At 37.1% G+C, this 18,023-nt stretch overlaps 1 protein-coding gene across 1 annotated transcript in view; it reads left to right on the forward strand.

Moving 5' to 3' along the window:
- The window catches only part of POU6F2 (POU class 6 homeobox 2), a 461,828-nt gene that overhangs the window by 110,639 nt on the left and 333,166 nt on the right, over nucleotides 1–18,023 (forward strand). The window contains exon 2 of the mRNA XM_033088902.1: nucleotides 515–686. Coding sequence (XP_032944793.1) covers nucleotides 515–686 — 172 coding nt within the window. The remainder of the gene's footprint in view (nucleotides 1–514; nucleotides 687–18,023) is intronic.

An 18,023-nucleotide genomic window follows, 5' to 3' on the forward strand; every position in this document is an offset into this window, starting at 1 on the left:
CTTTTCTCCCTATCTTTTTTCTCTGCTCTGGGGACAGGGTTTAATTGCTTGTCCCCCAGGGAGAGGGCTTCTTAAAATAGCCGGCGGTTCCTCCATAGGGTGCGCCTTCCTTTTCAGTGTGTTGCTGAAGTACAAACCCAGCACTTTCTTTTTTCTTACTGCATTAAAGACAGAACAAGGTGTAAAAACATTTGCACAAAAAGCACATCCCTCAATTAAAGCTGTGTTGGTTAGGTTGCTTTCAAAGAAGTTTTTTTTTCCCTCCCCTCCGAAGCCTCCTGAATCTCTCACATGCTAGTTGAGCTTTAATAGGGTGGGGAGTAATGGAGAACTCCTCGGATCTGTAATAGCTCTTCACTTGACTGCAGCCAGACATAACAGCGGGAGCAGCCAGAGATAAGAGGAGAGAGGGAGACTGTGCGTGTGGAAGAGGGAGAAGGGAAGGGAGAGGGAGCGAGGACACGCACACTGAAGCTGCCACTTTTTTCCTCCCTGCACTCTTCCCCTATCCTAGGATCCAATGATAGCTGGACAAGTCGGTAAGCCCTTGCTGTCAGTGCGGAGTGAAATGAATGCGGAGCTGAGAGGTGAGGACGAGGCTGCTACTTCAGACAGCGAGCTGACTGAGCCCCGGCTGGCGCCTGTGGAATCAAATGACAGCGAGGACCCTCCCAGCAAGCTCTTCGGTAAGTCTGCCTAGGTGTTCATTTCAGTCCCACCGCGCTGTCCAGAAGAGCAGTCCGCACACGCACCCCTTCCCCGTGCTCCGTGCAGTGTGCTCGCGCGTGTGTGCTGAAAAGAGGAGCTTCGCATCCTGAAGGGGCCGAGCCACTGCAGCCGTGCCAGCTGGCTCAGGAGGACGTCCTCCAAACTTTTCCCGACAAGGAACTTCCTCGCTGCCCATTCTGACTTGCCAAATATTGCTAATTCCCAGGCTAGGAATTATTTGGAAAAGGAAGGTGGTAATCCTAATCAGGAAATCAGTTCCACTTTGAGAATTGGTTAACGTTTACTGAATAAATATCGACTCGGTTTCGGGTTGCTCTGCTGCCTTTTGTTAAGGGGAAGGAGAGTAAAGTGTTGTTATCTGTAGTCAAAGGACGGGAGAGGGAAATGAAAAATATCAATACAAGTCGTTCCAGGCCCGGTAAACAAAGGTGGCTGCGGGAATTGTTCAAAGAAATACCACTTTGTAATCACAATTAGAATGAATATCTCTCTCTTCTTTTAAAAGGGTGATGAGGAAAGAAAACAGGTCCTTGGCGGCCCTCCCTGACCCTGTCCCCTTTAACAGATGTTTACAGCCCCAGCCTAAGTGCAGAGGCAGCTCAGCACCTTTTAGGAACCTTTGTTTCATAAACAAAACACGAACAAGCAGAGTGCCACTCCAGCAAAGACATCTGTCATTCAAACAGATGACACTCTGTAAGCCGACTCAAGCAACTGTGGTCTCTGATCAGAGAGGCGAGCGGGCTGTTGAGGCGCGTGACTGACTGATGGATGGCGACAGATGTCTCTGCTGGAGACGCGTTTTCTGGGCTAGAGTGACACGCGCCTTCCAGAACACTTGCTCTTGAAACACTTGCTTTTAATTATTTTCCAGTGTTTATGTACTTGTATCACTAAATATCTATAATACCTACAACCTGTTTATACACATATACTAACCTGACATATATATCTGATTTTATATATATATAAATTGTATATAATATGATTATATATAATATATATTTTACATGTATATGTATGATCTTATACATATATACATATATATGGCAGAGAACTGCTTGGTCTCACATTAAAAACAGTTGTATGCCTGAGCTTAAGAAAAAAAAGATCAGTGCATAGACTACTTTGTTAAAAAGTCATTAATTCAGTTAAAAAATAAGCTTTGTTATTATTTTTTTTAACCTGTAGCAAGAAAGAAGCCTTAACAGTTTGGCAACTCGAGGCCAGGTTCCACAGAGGAGATTTTCTCTGATTTTAAAGCTCAATCAAACATTAGAGGGGTGTTTTAGAGAAACTTTCTGTTTCAATTTTTCTATTGGTAAAATACTGTTTTATAGTTAACAGTATAATAGATTCCAGTTTCAAGAAATTCTAACATACTACCCTTTCTTCAGAAAGCAGCAATTCCTCCTCTGACATAAATTTTCCATACCTAGGCACTAAGGTTTGAGCATTTTCACTCAAAAGAAATATTTTGTTGTAGTCTAAGTTTTTATCTGTGTAGGAAGAGTTATGTCCAAAACACTCATTTCATTTCAGGGCGTTAGCAGGAGAGGCCAGATACAATTATAAATTACAGGAAGGCAAAAGCCAGGCTCTAGCCTCTCTGATGTTGAGTATACTAATACTAAGCACTTTGACTTTTCAAAAGTAATCAAGTGTGTATTCAACGTAACTTCACATAATGGATTATTTGTTTCTAAACTCTCCATGCATTTTTTAAAAAGTAAATGCATTTTGAAGACTTTGACTTACAACCCCAACGTGGTTTTGTTTTGTTGCTTGTTTTCTTCATTTTTTCTATGACTTAATCTTTTTTCCCTCATTGGTTTCAATGGAGGGGTGATTAATTTGGCTCCTCTACATTTTAAAAAAATTTCCACAGTTGAAAATCGTTATATGTTTGTTATGTTACTTCTTACTGATTTGCATGTGTAGAGAAATAGCTTTTGAAAAATCTAAGAGGGTCAAAGAAATTTGAATTAAGACTTCATTGAAAATATATCTCAAGTGGAATCTTATGGTTAAACTAGGAATCATAGTTTAGAAATCATAGTAGATTTTAGAAGGTACTCATCTTACTTTGGAATTCTCAACTGCTGAATTTGTGACAGAGAAGCCAGCACAATTTACATCCTATAACTATCATTCTTAAGTATTCACTTAATTTTATTTGGTCTGTAGCATGCTTTTCAAACTCAATGTCAATATTTTTCAGTTTCCAATTAGGTGAAGACAAAATCAGTAGATGAACAGTTTTGAAAACTTGAGAAAAAAACTGGAGACAATCTGAGACAGAGAGAAATAATACACGTTGGAAAGAAAGCATCCCCAAGTCCTCTAAGGTTTCCTTAGGTAGTGGGTCTATTGTGTTCTCACTTTTTAATATCACTTAGGAATTCTAGTTTATGTAACTGACTAAAACTTCGTAGAATAATTCTCTCCCAGAATTTTTAGCAACTGTGGTAACACTTAATGGGTGATAATTTAGTGGACCATTATTTTATTTGACATGAATATGTTCAAGGTTTCTGATTATTTATGTAGTGTTGGCTATACTCTTTACTTGATAATGAAGAATTACATTCTTCCTGAATAACTTAGAGCATCCAGGTTTATCGCTAAACAATGATTTTCTAACATACTCTCTTAAACCATCCTTCCTAAAATATATGCACTGAATTACTGAAAACCGTACTTCTATAATGAAAGAGGCAGTTTAAGACAAACCATGTGCATCTTGATATGTTTACTTTTGTGGAGAGACATTAAGCAACATCAGAAGGTAAGGGGAGTTCGCTGTTCTATTGTACCTGAAATTTCTGTGTAAATGGACTTCTTCGGAGGTTATTCCCCTTGGGTGTCTTGTGCAGATTAGCAGTCCAGAGGACAAGTCTGTTTCTCTCACAGTATGGCACCTTCAGCACAGAACTGCAGGAGAAAAATTAATACTGATGCCCTCTATGGATAAACAAAGGAAATTTCAGGAACCATTGGGCCTTTTATGCCTCCCTTAAATTGCACCTCTGCACCGAACTGCCTCCAAAAGCAAACATAGTGTGCAGAATGTTTCAGTGCTCTGAGCAGCTCAGAATACCAGAAAGAGAAACCAGAAGCCATGTGCCAGCCTAAGTAGAAAGTTCAGAAAAGCGCCCTTGTGTTTTACAGAGTAATTACATCAGAGGTAATGTTTTGCTTAAATTGAACAGCATGGAAACTAAAGTACACTTAGGAGAGATGAATCCACATTTCATTGAGAAACATGTGGTTAGGTAGTTCTCTGTGATATCATTAAGTGGTGCATTATTTACTCTTGTAAAGTCTGTGGAGTAACTCTCTCCTTTTTCACTTCCTAGTCAGGAAGTATTATGCTAAGCTCCAAGCCGTAGGAAACAGTTTGGAGAACAGACTTCCATGTCAGGGGATTTTAATCAGAGAACCTGGCTCTGTTTCACTGGGTTTCAGCTGTGGGATCAAATGCGTGATGCCACACAGGGCCCCATTTAATGTGTGACTAGTGATGTACATATATGAAACCATTTTCAAAAGCGGACTTTAGCAAACAATCTCAAAGGAAGACGTTGCTGTGTTTCTCCAGTGACATTTATAGCTCTCGTGTCAACGTGGTACTTCATTTTTAGTTATGCCCATCAAGAATTCAGTGTTCCAGGCTCAGTCAAGGTGGATGCTAAAATTCAAATGGTAGCATCAACAACCTGGTCAGGAAAATGGCCACAGAAAGGATAAAAGTAATATATATCCCTAGAAAAATATCTGTACTAAAGTTTGCCCATGCAGTCTCAGCCAAAGAAGTGAGACCACATAAAACATGCCCGATATATTTTCTCCCATATATATTTGAAATTTGAAAGATGATTTATTGACAGTTTCCTCCTAGGAATATTTTTATTGTTTCAAGTTAAACCTCATGATAGTGTTCCTTAAAGTCCCGACTGCCTTGAGTGGTTGGGTTAGTAGTCTCTTGCTTCTTGGTTGTGCCACACTGTACGCGAACTGTGGCACACAGTTCTAAAGCCTGAGCTGAGATGTAAACGAAACACCATTTATAAACATTGCACCTGAAATAAAAATTGGTGGTTGGTTTACTCTTATGATACTGTGTTTTTCTAGGTTAAAGGAAATTGCATGCAATGATACTTGTAAGAATGGGTATTTTCAATGTCATTTATCTGTGAACTATGGGAAAAGGGTTGAAAGTTAGGTCAGTGATTCTTCCTTGCTAGAAAATGTACTATCTGCAGGGCTGTTTTTTTCCTTCCCTGTCTGTTATCTTTCTCATAGAAACATGCATTAAAAGATTTAAAAACAAAAATTACCGTCCAGTTTGACTTGATTAGAATTTATGGCAGTGGAATCGTTTTCAATGACAAAAGGATAAAGGACTAAATTGTCTTTCAGCCCTTGAGACAGTGGTCTCTGCAGGTCAGTGTGGAGGTCATTGGTAGGGCATGGCTGCACTTTTGGGGATGCTGCCTCTCGCCTGTGCACACGTGTGCCCTTCCTTATGGCATCACTGTCTTTATTACTTTATTTAAATGTCTCTCTCAGGGTTTCAGTGCCGTGGGTATTTATAATATTCTGATAAAATATGCTGGGGCCCGTAATCAGGACAGAGGGCTTAAGCCCAAGAGGGACTTAGCTGGGAGGTGATGAGGAAAATTCCCTAGAGGAATCTATTTATTTAAAATATGCATCATGCTTTCATATTTTAGGAGTTTCAATATCATACCAATTAAAAATTTTATTTTTCACTGAAGAAAGTGTGTTTTGCTAGGGAAATATTGAAACAGGATATTTTTTATCAATTAAATAATTTGAGCAATAGAGTCTATATAAAAACAGTTATTTCAAAGAAACCAGTAGAAACCTGTATTTGTGTAAGTAAATGGGATGCATGATAATGTGTTTGTTAAAAGTCAATTATAGGTTAATAGTCAAACAAAACTTGTAGTGCTGCTCTCTGACTACTGAGGGGGAAAATGGACAGTTAGATACATTTCTTAACATTTAAGGAAATCTAATACACTGAGGTACTTCTTTAAAAAACCCAGTGAGAGTCTGTGAGTTTAAACAAATTTAGCTGTGTTTTTTTTATCCCAGAAAACCATTGTAATACTGCACTGATAAATAAATCCACTTTAAATAGCAGGCGTGAGCTTTGAGATAGAAAATAAATCCATGTAAAATGGCAGTGATGTTCAAACTTTTCACCATATTCGTTCATTGACCTGCACTCATTTCTAAGTGGCACTTTAATGGAGGACAGTGCATAATCCGAGACATAAGATTCAGTGGGGATTTTTTAGTGTCTTTCTTTTCTGTCCCTTTTCCATGCCTGGGGAGCTCAGGTCAGCCCTCTGTCTAAAGAGGAAAGTTCAATGTTGCAGTGTCTGAGGATGCTACTACGTGGTAACACATCAGCAGACTGAAATGCTGATACGGTTTGACGTTTTTTCTTTTATTTTGATTGTTAACGGTTCTTATGTTGTTGTTGTTGTTAAATGGTACTATAAACAACTGGCAATAAGACAAAGTACTAGAAATTACATTAATCTGTACCATCATCCCTTAAAACGATCCCATTTTAGGCTTTTTAATGTCTTGGGTGTTTCTGACTTAAAGGTCACATGGCATTATAATGTTTTTGTAGTTTCCCCAGCCCAGTTTCTGTCATAATTAATAAATAGAGGGTCAGTCCAGATTCCAGCTCTCTAGGCTCAGTCCTTAAGTAGATTGCCTTCTTTCTCAATTACCTGATTTAACTATAGAGTTAGCATTATTCTTTTCAAGAATTGACCAAATAAAATTTTGTTTCATTTCAAAAATGAGACATAAGTGACTGTTGGAAGTGGACCTTGCTTGTTATTAGAGAGTAAACAGGTAATTTGTGAGAGAACCGGTTCTTTCTTTGATTGGGGACCTTGCTGGTTTATGTTTGGGGATTAATAATACATCAGACATTCACACATTAAAAAGGAAGTGGATGTGAAGGAGGCAGGGCGGAGGGTGCAGTTCCGCTGTTGGGCTGCTCCTGATTATTCAGGATTCCTGAGAACGGAGACTGTTGGAGGAGCCGTAGCATTTGCCCAGAGATGCACCTGGCTCCCCTTAACATGTTTCTTGATTTTCTTATGCTAAAGGGAAAGATAGCAAAGTGTTTATACCAAACCGGCACCCTGTCAGGGGGCAATCTGTGTAAAGTTTCCTGCTGTCAGGTTAATAAATTTTTTAAAAATATCCAAAGGCAGAGGTAGGTGGAGAAAGCTCATAGTAACAGTTGCCATTCTCCAGCGGGTGGGTTTGTCTTAAACACCCAGTGTGGCTCTGGAATTTTCTTGCTGTCTTCGTAGGTTCTATACTTCGCTGGCGCTTTTGTTCAGTTTTCCCTTTATTAATACTTTTTTATTGTTTATCATTTTAAATTTCAAGTGTCTTTTCTTTTAGAGGGAAATAAAATGAGCATAATTTGTTTAAATATGGTGTTTTCCAGTTGAACACATACCCTATGCTATGAGCCTAAAGGAGGTTTTAAATCTGCCAACATTGGACCTTTCTTTGGGAGTACCTTTAAGTAATATTTATATTAATTCATACAGGAGTATTTGGGCTTTGGCAGTATGGGGGCTTATCTGTTCATTAAACATGTTGACCTGACTCAATATTTTAAATGTAAACTCCCACCTTCTGATTCTCAAAGTCAGCTTTCATAAAAATATGAAGCAAAGGCACACTAGTTTGCTAACATCTCTTACTCTGTGTTGTGACACTATTGTGCTATCAAAAATGGACCTTTTTAGTGTGGACACAGAGGTCAGAAACAAAAATACTCAATCTCTTTAGGTGGAAGAAAGTTTGTCATGCTCAGAGAAATGGAAATGGAAATTAATTTTTTTTGTAAGTATTCAAAGATCATTTTTAAAACCCACCTAATAAAGATACATAGTTCCTGACATCTCTTTCTAATAGTTAGCCACTACTTTTGAAAATATCTTAGTATGTTATATGAATGTCTATATTTTATTTGAGAATTTAAAAGAAAATTCATGCTCAAACTTCTTTACAGTCTTTCCTTTTTAAAGTGCTCTTAAGGTCCTGTATGTGGCAAAAATACATTGCTTTTTATTTTAATTAAAAAATTAGCTAGCTGGAACAGCATATCTAATACAGTATCAGTCACTTTTATTAGAAGACTTCACTACCATAAAAACTATTTGAAAATATGAGGAAAAATTTATAGATTACAATTAGAGAACCTAAGTAATATCATTACACATAAACTATTAGGTTGGTACAAAAGTAACTGCTGTTTTAAAAGTTAAAAATAATTGCAAAAATTGCGATTACTTTTGTACCACCAACCTAATAAATGCTTAAGAAGTTTGCTCTAATGAAAACCATTTGAAAATGGAATCCTATAATGAAATCTTCATTTACTAAGATGCTTAAAAGTATTCTAAGTAAATTACTAAAATAAAACCTGTTAATTTAGCCTGAGAATGAAGTAGAATATTAAGGTATTTTAAGGACACTTATAATGTACCAACGATAACCAACATGAAACCATTTAACAATTTAATGAATGTGTTTGTCCTACTCCATAGTGTTTGGCATTCATTAGCAGTTTGTTTAGTATTTCATCGTTTTCTGTAAAGTAATCAGTGTTTTCCAGAGAGATGCACTTTCCAAATATCTTGTGTTACTTTAATTTCATCCTATTAATGAGAAAAAAAAAACACAACCCTTCAACTGTGATAAAAGTTTCTGAAAGCCAAGAAACACATATATAAAGATTAACATTAATACAGTGTTTTAAAATAACATTGCACATTTTTCATTTTCTTGTGAGGTCCATGCCTTAATTTTGTTTCCCTGTGTTTTTGTTCTTAGGCACTATGCATGCACACTGAATAAATGTGATGCTACTCATGTGAAACATTTGTGTGTGTCTATGGTATGTTTGCCGTATTTTCTCTTGAGTTCATATGAGACTTCAAATTGTCTTACTAAATTTTTAGTATGCATGTATTTTCTTTATCGTAAAATTAATAATGGCTAATTTATAATAATACACTTTATTTATTTCCCCGCTATCTATACATCACTTAATGTAGTTCTCCTGTACTCATGTATAGTTTAGAAAAATAGTTTTCAGACAAGCTTATCAAATTTAATAGTTTGCCAATAAAAGACAACTAATTATATTATTGTATTGCTTGTGGCGTATTTGGGCTATAATCCAAGTTCCAGTGTCTTCTCTGAAGCTTCTATTCACTGAGCAGAAGAGAAAACAGGATTTCTCAAAATTTGTGCAGTTTAATTCAGTCAAAAGATTTGGGGGTTTCTACACAGTTTGATTTATAAGAAATTATATATTTATATATATTTGTGGGAAATTATACATCTATAGGAAATTATATATATGTGTATAAATATAAATATATATGTGTGTATATATACATATATATACACATACACACACACACACACACACACACATATATATATATTTATATATACTGGGGGTGCCAAAAAAGATGTACACAAGTGGACACTTTGATCAGCGTTGCTCAAGCAGTAGTTCACCATAATCAGCAGTGTCTGGATGCTGATGGCAACCACTTTGAGCACCTCTTGTAATTGCAGAAGTCAAACGTGACTTGTATTCATCTTTTGTTATCAGTATATATTGAGTATTACAATTTTAATACAGGTTTCCTTTCTTAAAATGTGTATATATATCTCTATCTATATCTATGTATAGATATAGATAGAGATATATATATATATCTCTATATATTATACATTTTTGGCACCCTCTGTATAGATGTAGATACATAGATAAAGATATAGATACAGATATAGATATAATCTGCCCAAATTAGGGAGGACTCTTGCACTCTAAATATTGGGAACCTAAATATTTGTCTATTTGTAGGTGTATATCCTATGTATATGTATATGTATATTATACAATAAATGTCTTTTTCTTTTTTTAAGTAAAAGACATTTTTTCAATAGTTAGTAAGCACAATTTTTGTTACATATTCCTGTAAGGATTCCATGTCCCTAAATATGCATTTACATGTACACATATCAGACAGAATGGACACATATCAAGACAGATGCACAATAAAGAAATCACATTTTAAACATTTGCTGTCAAAATAGTGTGTTGTGATTAATCCCCTTTTGCAGTTCTTGATGGCCACATAGTGGTGATTTGTCTTTTAATATCAATATGGCAAGATTTATTCTTATAAATTAATGGTTGGGGTTATTTATTGCATGAGAGAATCATCGCTGTTGAAGTAGAAGGGGACTGAGGGATTAATTTGATTTACCTCATTCTCAGGCTAACTTCAAAATTCGAAGCTGTTTAAAAATCATGACAAATGATTATTGCAGAGTGAATTTTTGCCAAAATCAACCGAGGCTAAAAGAGAATACAAAATCAAATGGAACACATTGCCCTGTATTTAAAAATGTATAGATGTGGAAGTGGTGGTGGAGTGAGATGCCTTTTCCCAAACGGTACAGTTTTCCTTTAATATATCTAATTTCATTTAGCAAAATAGCATAAGATAACAACATATCAGAAAGGAAGCATACAGTCTACAAAGAAGGCATGAAATAAACACTGAATAAGTTAACATTTTTATGGATTTGTTTAATTATATAAATATAGTGTATGCTGTAATCTATGCCAGGGTTAATATTCAGAGCAGGGCTCATCTGGATTATGTGGGAAAACTTTCATAAACTTTTGGAAAGAAGTTTAGGTGTTCATAGACTCATCTTTTTCTGATTCCTAAGATTAAGGCAGGTTTTATTCTTAAGCATTACTTAAGAAGTTATTCAAATTTTCAGAAATACTGGTCTAGTTCTTTGCTCTAGTTTGGAATCTTTACTTCTTCCATTAGATTCTACATATGTAGTAATTTCCTAACATCCAATCAGAATCTGCAGGCAATAGGATAAGTGTTGAAAATTAAGCATTATGCTTTCAAAGGGATTAATGTCTATAGGTGACTACTTAAAAAAAACAAAAAACAGAGCTGGTGAGATTGGAGATTGCTGACGACATTGAGATGGTTGGTTGCACTAGCCTAGAATGGTAGCTACTCGTCTTGTCTTCTGTAGAGTATCAATATGTTTTATAATGATACAATAACCTGAACCCTGTAACAGTTTATGGTCCTTTGGAGAATTCTTATGGATTCTTAGAGTGACGGAGGTCTGAGAAAAGATCTTGAAAGCTTTCACAAAATCTGGCTAGGTGACAGAAAATGGGCATGGCTTTGATTTAGCTGCTAAGGAATCCTATTGACTGGGAACATTTTTAAACTTTACGTTAAAACAAAACCCACAAAACAAATAGTAGATACAAAGGGTGGGGGTACCCAAAAGGATAGCAGAAATTAAAAAGTGCTGAAGGGTCTGCGATAAGAGGCAAAATCCAGCAAACCCAACATTGCTCTTGATATCCAGCTTGGAAATAAGATTTTGTTTAAATACAGTTCTGAATATTGCAGCATGCATAGGAAATCTGCATCAGTGCATTTCCTTGGTGGAATCTATCAGACTTGGTTGTTGCTTTTTCATTCTCCCTGCCTATTTTTAGTCAATGGTAAACAAGAACCTGAATTTTGAATCTGGCACCAGTGAGATATAAAACCAGAAAGAGCAGGAAATAACCATGACAAGTAACTTCTCACCAGTATATGCACGTAGACCTCCGTCTTCTTAACATTGTAATACTGCTAATTTCTGTGGGCTTTTAAAAATACACTTCCACATGAGCTCTCAAAACCCATAAAGTGTGGCATGTAAAGTAAATTGTTTGTCACTTGCCGACGACCTGCCATATTTATTGTCAGGAGAAATGGACATTAGTTGGAAAAGCAGTTGTTAAAGGCCAAACAATTTTTAAAGATGGCAAGGATGGGCGAGGGGTTTCCTTTTTCTAACAATGAGCCGCCCCTTCAGACATCAAAAGACAAGATAATAAGACCACTTCAAGCACAATTCAAGATTATATTCAACATCTAAAGGCTCATCTCTTGTCAGTTTGCATTTACTCTCCCAGGGATGTGACGCTTCTATCATCTTTCTGTCAAGAGGAGTCTGGCAGAAGAGGCGAGAGCTCTTATTTCACACACTTAGGGTTTTTTATCAAATAGCCCACACTCGTTCTGATTCAGCCAAAATGGGGGGATAATTGAAGAAGGTCATGCACAAGCACAAAAATCTCATATTGATTTGTGTGATTAGAAAGCATTAAATTGCACATTTATGTTAGTTGCTGAGATGTTTTGTCAGTTTATTTGGTAAATACACTTTTGCAGCCTAGAAAAAAAAGATGACTTAAAATTTAAAAATACGTGGCTGAAAGTCGAAATTGCTTCCTTTAAGGTGACCATATTTGAACATTTAATAAGTGAACATAAAAATAATTTAATGCTTTTAGTTTAGCAGTATTTAAATTAGCTTATATAATGAAATACTTCATGCAATGTAAAAGCAAATAGCACAATTGTGCCTATCAGAGGAAAGAAATATATATGTGAAATTTATTTGTAAATACTTTAAAATTGATTTCATATATTTAATATATAGATAAAAGATGATGACATTTTCAATATAAATGTAATTATGAGGGTATTTTATAATGGTTATCAAATTTTTAACATTTTGCACTCTTTGAAATTACAGTGTCATTATATTGTCATTTTATGCCATTCTTAGTAGATATGCCCTTTTCCAGAGAGGGTACTAAAGAATAAATAAAGGAGTTGTTAAATTATTATTACTATTCTCTGTCAAAATCCATCACATGCCTCCTTTGCTCTCTGACAGTCACAAAGCAGTACAAAGAAACATTTTTTTTTTTTTTGGAGGGAGACACATCTATAGAAGTTAGAAGAACCAGCTTTTCCTCTCAAAATAAACAATTGATGAAAATAAGCCATGATATCCTTGGATCACTTCTATATTGTATCTTTGAAATTACTTTCCTAGGAATTTTCATCAACTCTGTGTGTCTGTCTCCATTTCTTATATTTCTCTTCTTTGCCATGAAGCATTTTGAAACTGACTTTCTTACTTTGTGCTACTTTCACCTACAAAACAGAAAGGAGGTGCACACATATAGTGTAGTCACAATGAGCTGTAATAGAACGAAACCTGTAATTTGTCCTTTTTGTTATCTAGGACTTTTCTACGTGACACAGTTTACGTGTTCCACATTCAGCAGTGACTTCATCCACTGAACAAATAGTTGTGGGCGCCTGCTCTGTGGCAGGGGCTGTGTGGTTCTGGGGACGCAGTGGAGGACACAGCAGACGGAATCAGTTACCTAGTCTAGCTCACCTGCTGCACTGGACGCTGAGGATGCGGAAATGAACAAGGCACGGACACCTCACCCTCAAATAGTTTGTTAATTGTGCCTGAAGAGAGAAGGAACTAGATTTATCTTTTCTCCCTGTCTCTCCTGCCTCTATTCTTCTTCCAAAATTCATGTTTGCTTGTCGTATAGTATCATGTAGTAGGTCAAGGCTCTGGCGTCAGGATGTTTTTGTTCACTGGTTGTGCAAGTACATGTAGGTTCAAGCTTCATTTTCCCTATCTCTAAATGGAGGTACTTATGGCCTTAACTCATAGGGCAGGCTTGAGGTTGACATGGGTGACACCAGTAGAGAGCCCTGTTGACTGCCTGGAATATAACCAGCTTTGAATAAATACCAGTCGTTCCAAACTACAACTAAGAGTTGCAAATGAACTTGCCATTGTTAGAAGGAATTTGATTACTTTTTGCAACAGAAATCAAGAAACCAAATTCTGAGGTCTTCAGAATTAACCGTGCTCCCTCCCCAAGGAAGCATCAGCTCTCAGGGCTCCCTTGGCCAAAAGAAGTTCTGGGGATACTTTCTCCTGATGACAGCACCCCTTCCTTCTTCAGATACATTAGATGCCGCTTTCTCTGAAAGTACTCAGGAAAAGATTCAGACATAAATAGATGGCAAGCACTTTCTAGAGAAGACCATAATTCACAGTCTTTATCTTGGAGAGTGTGTGGGCAAGGTGGTGAGCAGGATAGAAGGAGGCAGTTACATATCTTATCCTCTAAATTTAAAATATGGGAATGTGATTCTTTTGAATCATAGGGATTTAGGGATTTAAAAAATAATTTTGGCAGTAAGAAATGATATGAAACCAGATGTCTGTGGGCAACAGCAAATGCTTCTCTAATGGTGGCTCAACCAGATACCCTGGTGGCAGCCTCCCTTTGAGGGTGTTTCTCTAAGGTGCTAGCTGTGGATGCCAGGGAATTTGCCAGCTCTGAGGCCAAGCACGTACCTCTCTACCTTGACTACCTTGTTACCCAAACTAGGAAAACATAGCTTTTGCCTCCAACTAAATGCTCAGAGATCCTTCAGAGGATGCTTTTGTTATGCAGTCAAGATGAAGGACACAAAATTTCAGAGCAAGAGAAACATCCCCTTGAAATCAGGTGAAGAAAAGGGAAGGATGGTTCAGCAGTAGGATCGTAACCAGGGTTTGAATCACAGCTTTCTATCTACGCAGAGGGTTATTTGAACATGAGAGTTCAAATAATCTGATAGGGTGTTGAAAACTACGGAAAGGAAGGCAAGTAAGGTGGCTGCACATGGGGGTATTTAATAAAGTGAGTTCCTTTTCCCTACATCTTAGAGCAATAGTGTGTCTTTCTCAGGTCTGAAAAGCGACCCTGTCGGGAGTGTGAAGCAGACATTAATGATAAGATGAGGGAGGAGTTTTTTATGATAAGATATGCTTTCCTAGTCTAAGTTTCTTCATAAAAGCCAAAACTCAAGCTAGGTATAGAGAGAATTATCTCTGCTCCAGAAGTAAAGAGAATTTGATTAGGTTGTGGGTCTTCTCTGTCCCAATGGGGAGCTCTTTTCTGCCTTCAAAGTAAAGCACTTGTCTCAAAGGGTTAATTATGTGTTAGGTACTGGAACATGGCTGCAACGAGAAATCCATGGTGTCTTTATTCCTTTGGGGATATTTATAGCCAATGTTTAATTAAGATTTTCTGATCTTCAAGTAAACACATTTTTTAAGGAATAAACCAAAAATAAGATAACCTCAAAAAACCTTCAATACAACACTTCTAAGAATAGAACATGCTGTAAATATTTAAGTATGTTAAATTGACATTTGATGCTGTATTTGCAGAAAATATGTTATCTTTCTTAAGGATATTTAGGGATTTTGGTTGAGATTACTAACATCTACTTCCTGTTATAAACACAAAAGTAGTCAGGATCACTGAGGGAGCATCTTTGTGTTGTTGTTGTCACCATGGCAACCCCAGATGTTTTCAATTACATTTTTATTCATGACCCATGCACGTTTATCAGAAGTTATTGGCACTTCTAAAAGCACTTATTTAAAGTGTGTCGATTGACGTCAATAAATACATGGTGATATTGAAAAATATTAAATCGTGCTTTCAGATTGAGTTAAGGTACATGTTTGTGTGAATGTTAAGAAGTGACAACCCTTCTTGAAGCCAGTGGCAATGACCATACCCCTTTATATAACGTGTCTTTTGACAGTTTTGACTTTTTTCACAGAGTGTATAGGACGTTTTGTCCCTTAGGAGTCCTAGCTTTTATTGCTGTTCTCTCTGTCATTTTGTCATTGGGGACTAAACAGATCTGTGTCCACTTGGCTGGGCACCTGGATAGTGGCATCGTGGGAAGGACAATGTTGGGAAAACTAATACGGGGTTGGGCTCTATTAAGGGATGTATGTACAGAAGCAGGAAAAAGCCACCGCTGCAAGCTGTGCTGTGGATGGGGCACAGATTTATTTAGTGAACCTCTCATCCGGCTCTGCTGTGCCTTTCCCACACCACTCCTGTTAGCCGCATCATGCGAGATACTTCAATCCAGCCCTGCAAGCTACAGCTGAATCTGCCATTTTTTTCACATTTTTATAAAAATTAAGCTGCATCTTAATTGCTTCTTCTAGAGAAGATTTTTTTTTTTAACTGATTTCTCTGCCTTTATGCTTCACGATGGTTCAAAACTCTTTCTTCCTCAAAATCTTCAACTTTAACAGTCTTAAGTACTCCTGGGAATTTGTAGCTTGTCTTCTTCATTTAAATATTAAAATAGGCTTGCTAACTATTAGGCACTCTTTAAGGTGATTGGCCTTTGAAAATGGCAATAATTTTATACTATCCTTATGAAGGACACCTTGGTTCTTGGTCTTCCGATTCTTCAGAGATGCATTTATTTTCCTATCAAATATCAGCCTTTTAGAGAAAAATCTATAGAATCTATGTAACAATACACTATTAGCTAATATCACTTTGTTTCAATTGGGTGAAAGGGCCAGGTTCAAATAACCATTTCATATTTTGATATGTTCTCTAAGTTGCTTATAATGAACTTATTGAGAGCTTAATTTACTCAGAAACACTTATTGCATGCGTCCCAGTCTGCTGCCACCTTGTTTTTCATGGTCAAAATATTTTGGCTAAGCTTCTTGATGTCCCACATTACAATGAATCTTGCCTTCCCTTGCTTTCCAACTGTTCTCTCATTTTTAAACCTCTTTTGCAGCCCTTTCCAGTGTTTGCCTGGTATTATAATGACTTGTGCATTTGTCTGCCTTCCTTGCTGGATAGCAAACCCCTAGAGGACAGATAATAGATCTTGCATATATTAAGTCCCAGATAAATGTTTTTTGAATTGAACTGCCTCTGAATTGGATATTTCTGGACATCATCCACACTTGGTAAATACTAACTGAATATTAAGGGGAAATAGACTCTACCCACAGGAGTCTATTCAACTGTTCAACTAAAGTAAGAATGTGTGTGTGTGTATGTGTGTGTGTGTTTTGTGTGTGTATCAGCAAAAATGAATAACAAAACAAAGGTAAAGAAGTGTTTGTTCACATGTTCAAAAAGTATTCACTGAGAACCTTTCACTATTGTACTAGGTGCTGAGAATACCGTGATAAATTATACAGAATTGGTCCCTGTTTTCATAGTTTACAGGTGGCAGGGAACTCAGATATTAAGCAGTGATTATCCAGAAATTTAATAATTTTCTGTTGTGTGACATGCTCTGCAAGAGAAGTACTGGATGCTATAGGAATGTAATGGGGGATGCGACTTAGTTTGAAGGATCAGGTGTTGTGGTAGACATCAAGTGGACAATATGTAGTTATTACTTGGGCAAATTACTCTTCTCCAATTGGATACAGTTTCGGTGAAACTATCAAACAAGACGTTCCATATTAGCCTGGATAAAGGGCTCGTATGTGCCCCAAAGTAGATAATCAGGTGCTTTCTCCTGGGGAGATGATTCTTCACCTGAGTGATCGAAGGACTGAACAACAGCTGGAGTGTGTCTAGATGGTGCTGGCCCTAGAGACTGCCCTTAGCTTTTATCACCTTGATTCCTGGAAGAGTCTTGATTACTATCTTTTCAGAGATCTAGATCTTTAGCTTTGGCCTTTGACTCTGCGGGCTACTTTAAGCTCTTAAAACAGTTTTTTCTCTCCCTTTCTATTTTTTGCATAAGTAAGCCAGAACAGGTTCTTGTTACCTACAACTGAATCACCCTTGTACTGGATGATCATGACCTCCAGAGCTGCTTTTAGACAAGACATTTTTCTAAAATCAGTATCTCACGGTTAGAACAGAGAAGGTATTCCAGCTTGGACAGACAGCAGGGACAAAGGAACAGAGTGAGGGCGTTGTGTTCAGCTACAACTTTCTCTGATGGAAAATAAAAACTATGCTTTCCTGGTAGAAAAAGGGTAGGGTCAGGTGAAGTGTTACGTAAAATATGGGAATCTGCTTTCTGAAGCAGCAAAACTGGGAAAGCTTGAGAGCAGCTTCATAGGCTGCAATTCTGCGTCTGCCTCCCATTCTTCCTGCCTAGTTTCAGACCCACCCAGAGCACCCATCACCAGCCGTAAATGCCTTCTACTAAGACATTATTTAAAGTACCACGTATTTTTAAAGTACAAGTACTCATGGTTATACAGTTGTTCCCATTATCTGTTGCTATGTTCTAATCTATCCCAAAACTTAGTGGCTTAAACAATGACAACATTTATTTTGCTCACAATTCTTCAATTTGGAGAGTAGTTAGTAGAAACAGTGCATTTCTCTTCCACTTGGTTTCAACTGAGGCAGTTCAGTTCAAAGGCTGGGGGTTGGAATCATCCAAAAACTTGTTTTTAACGTCTGGTGGTTGATGCTG

This window comes from Rhinolophus ferrumequinum, chromosome 20 (genome assembly GCF_004115265.2).
Source record: "Rhinolophus ferrumequinum isolate MPI-CBG mRhiFer1 chromosome 20, mRhiFer1_v1.p, whole genome shotgun sequence".
NCBI lineage: Eukaryota > Metazoa > Chordata > Mammalia > Chiroptera > Rhinolophidae > Rhinolophus > Rhinolophus ferrumequinum.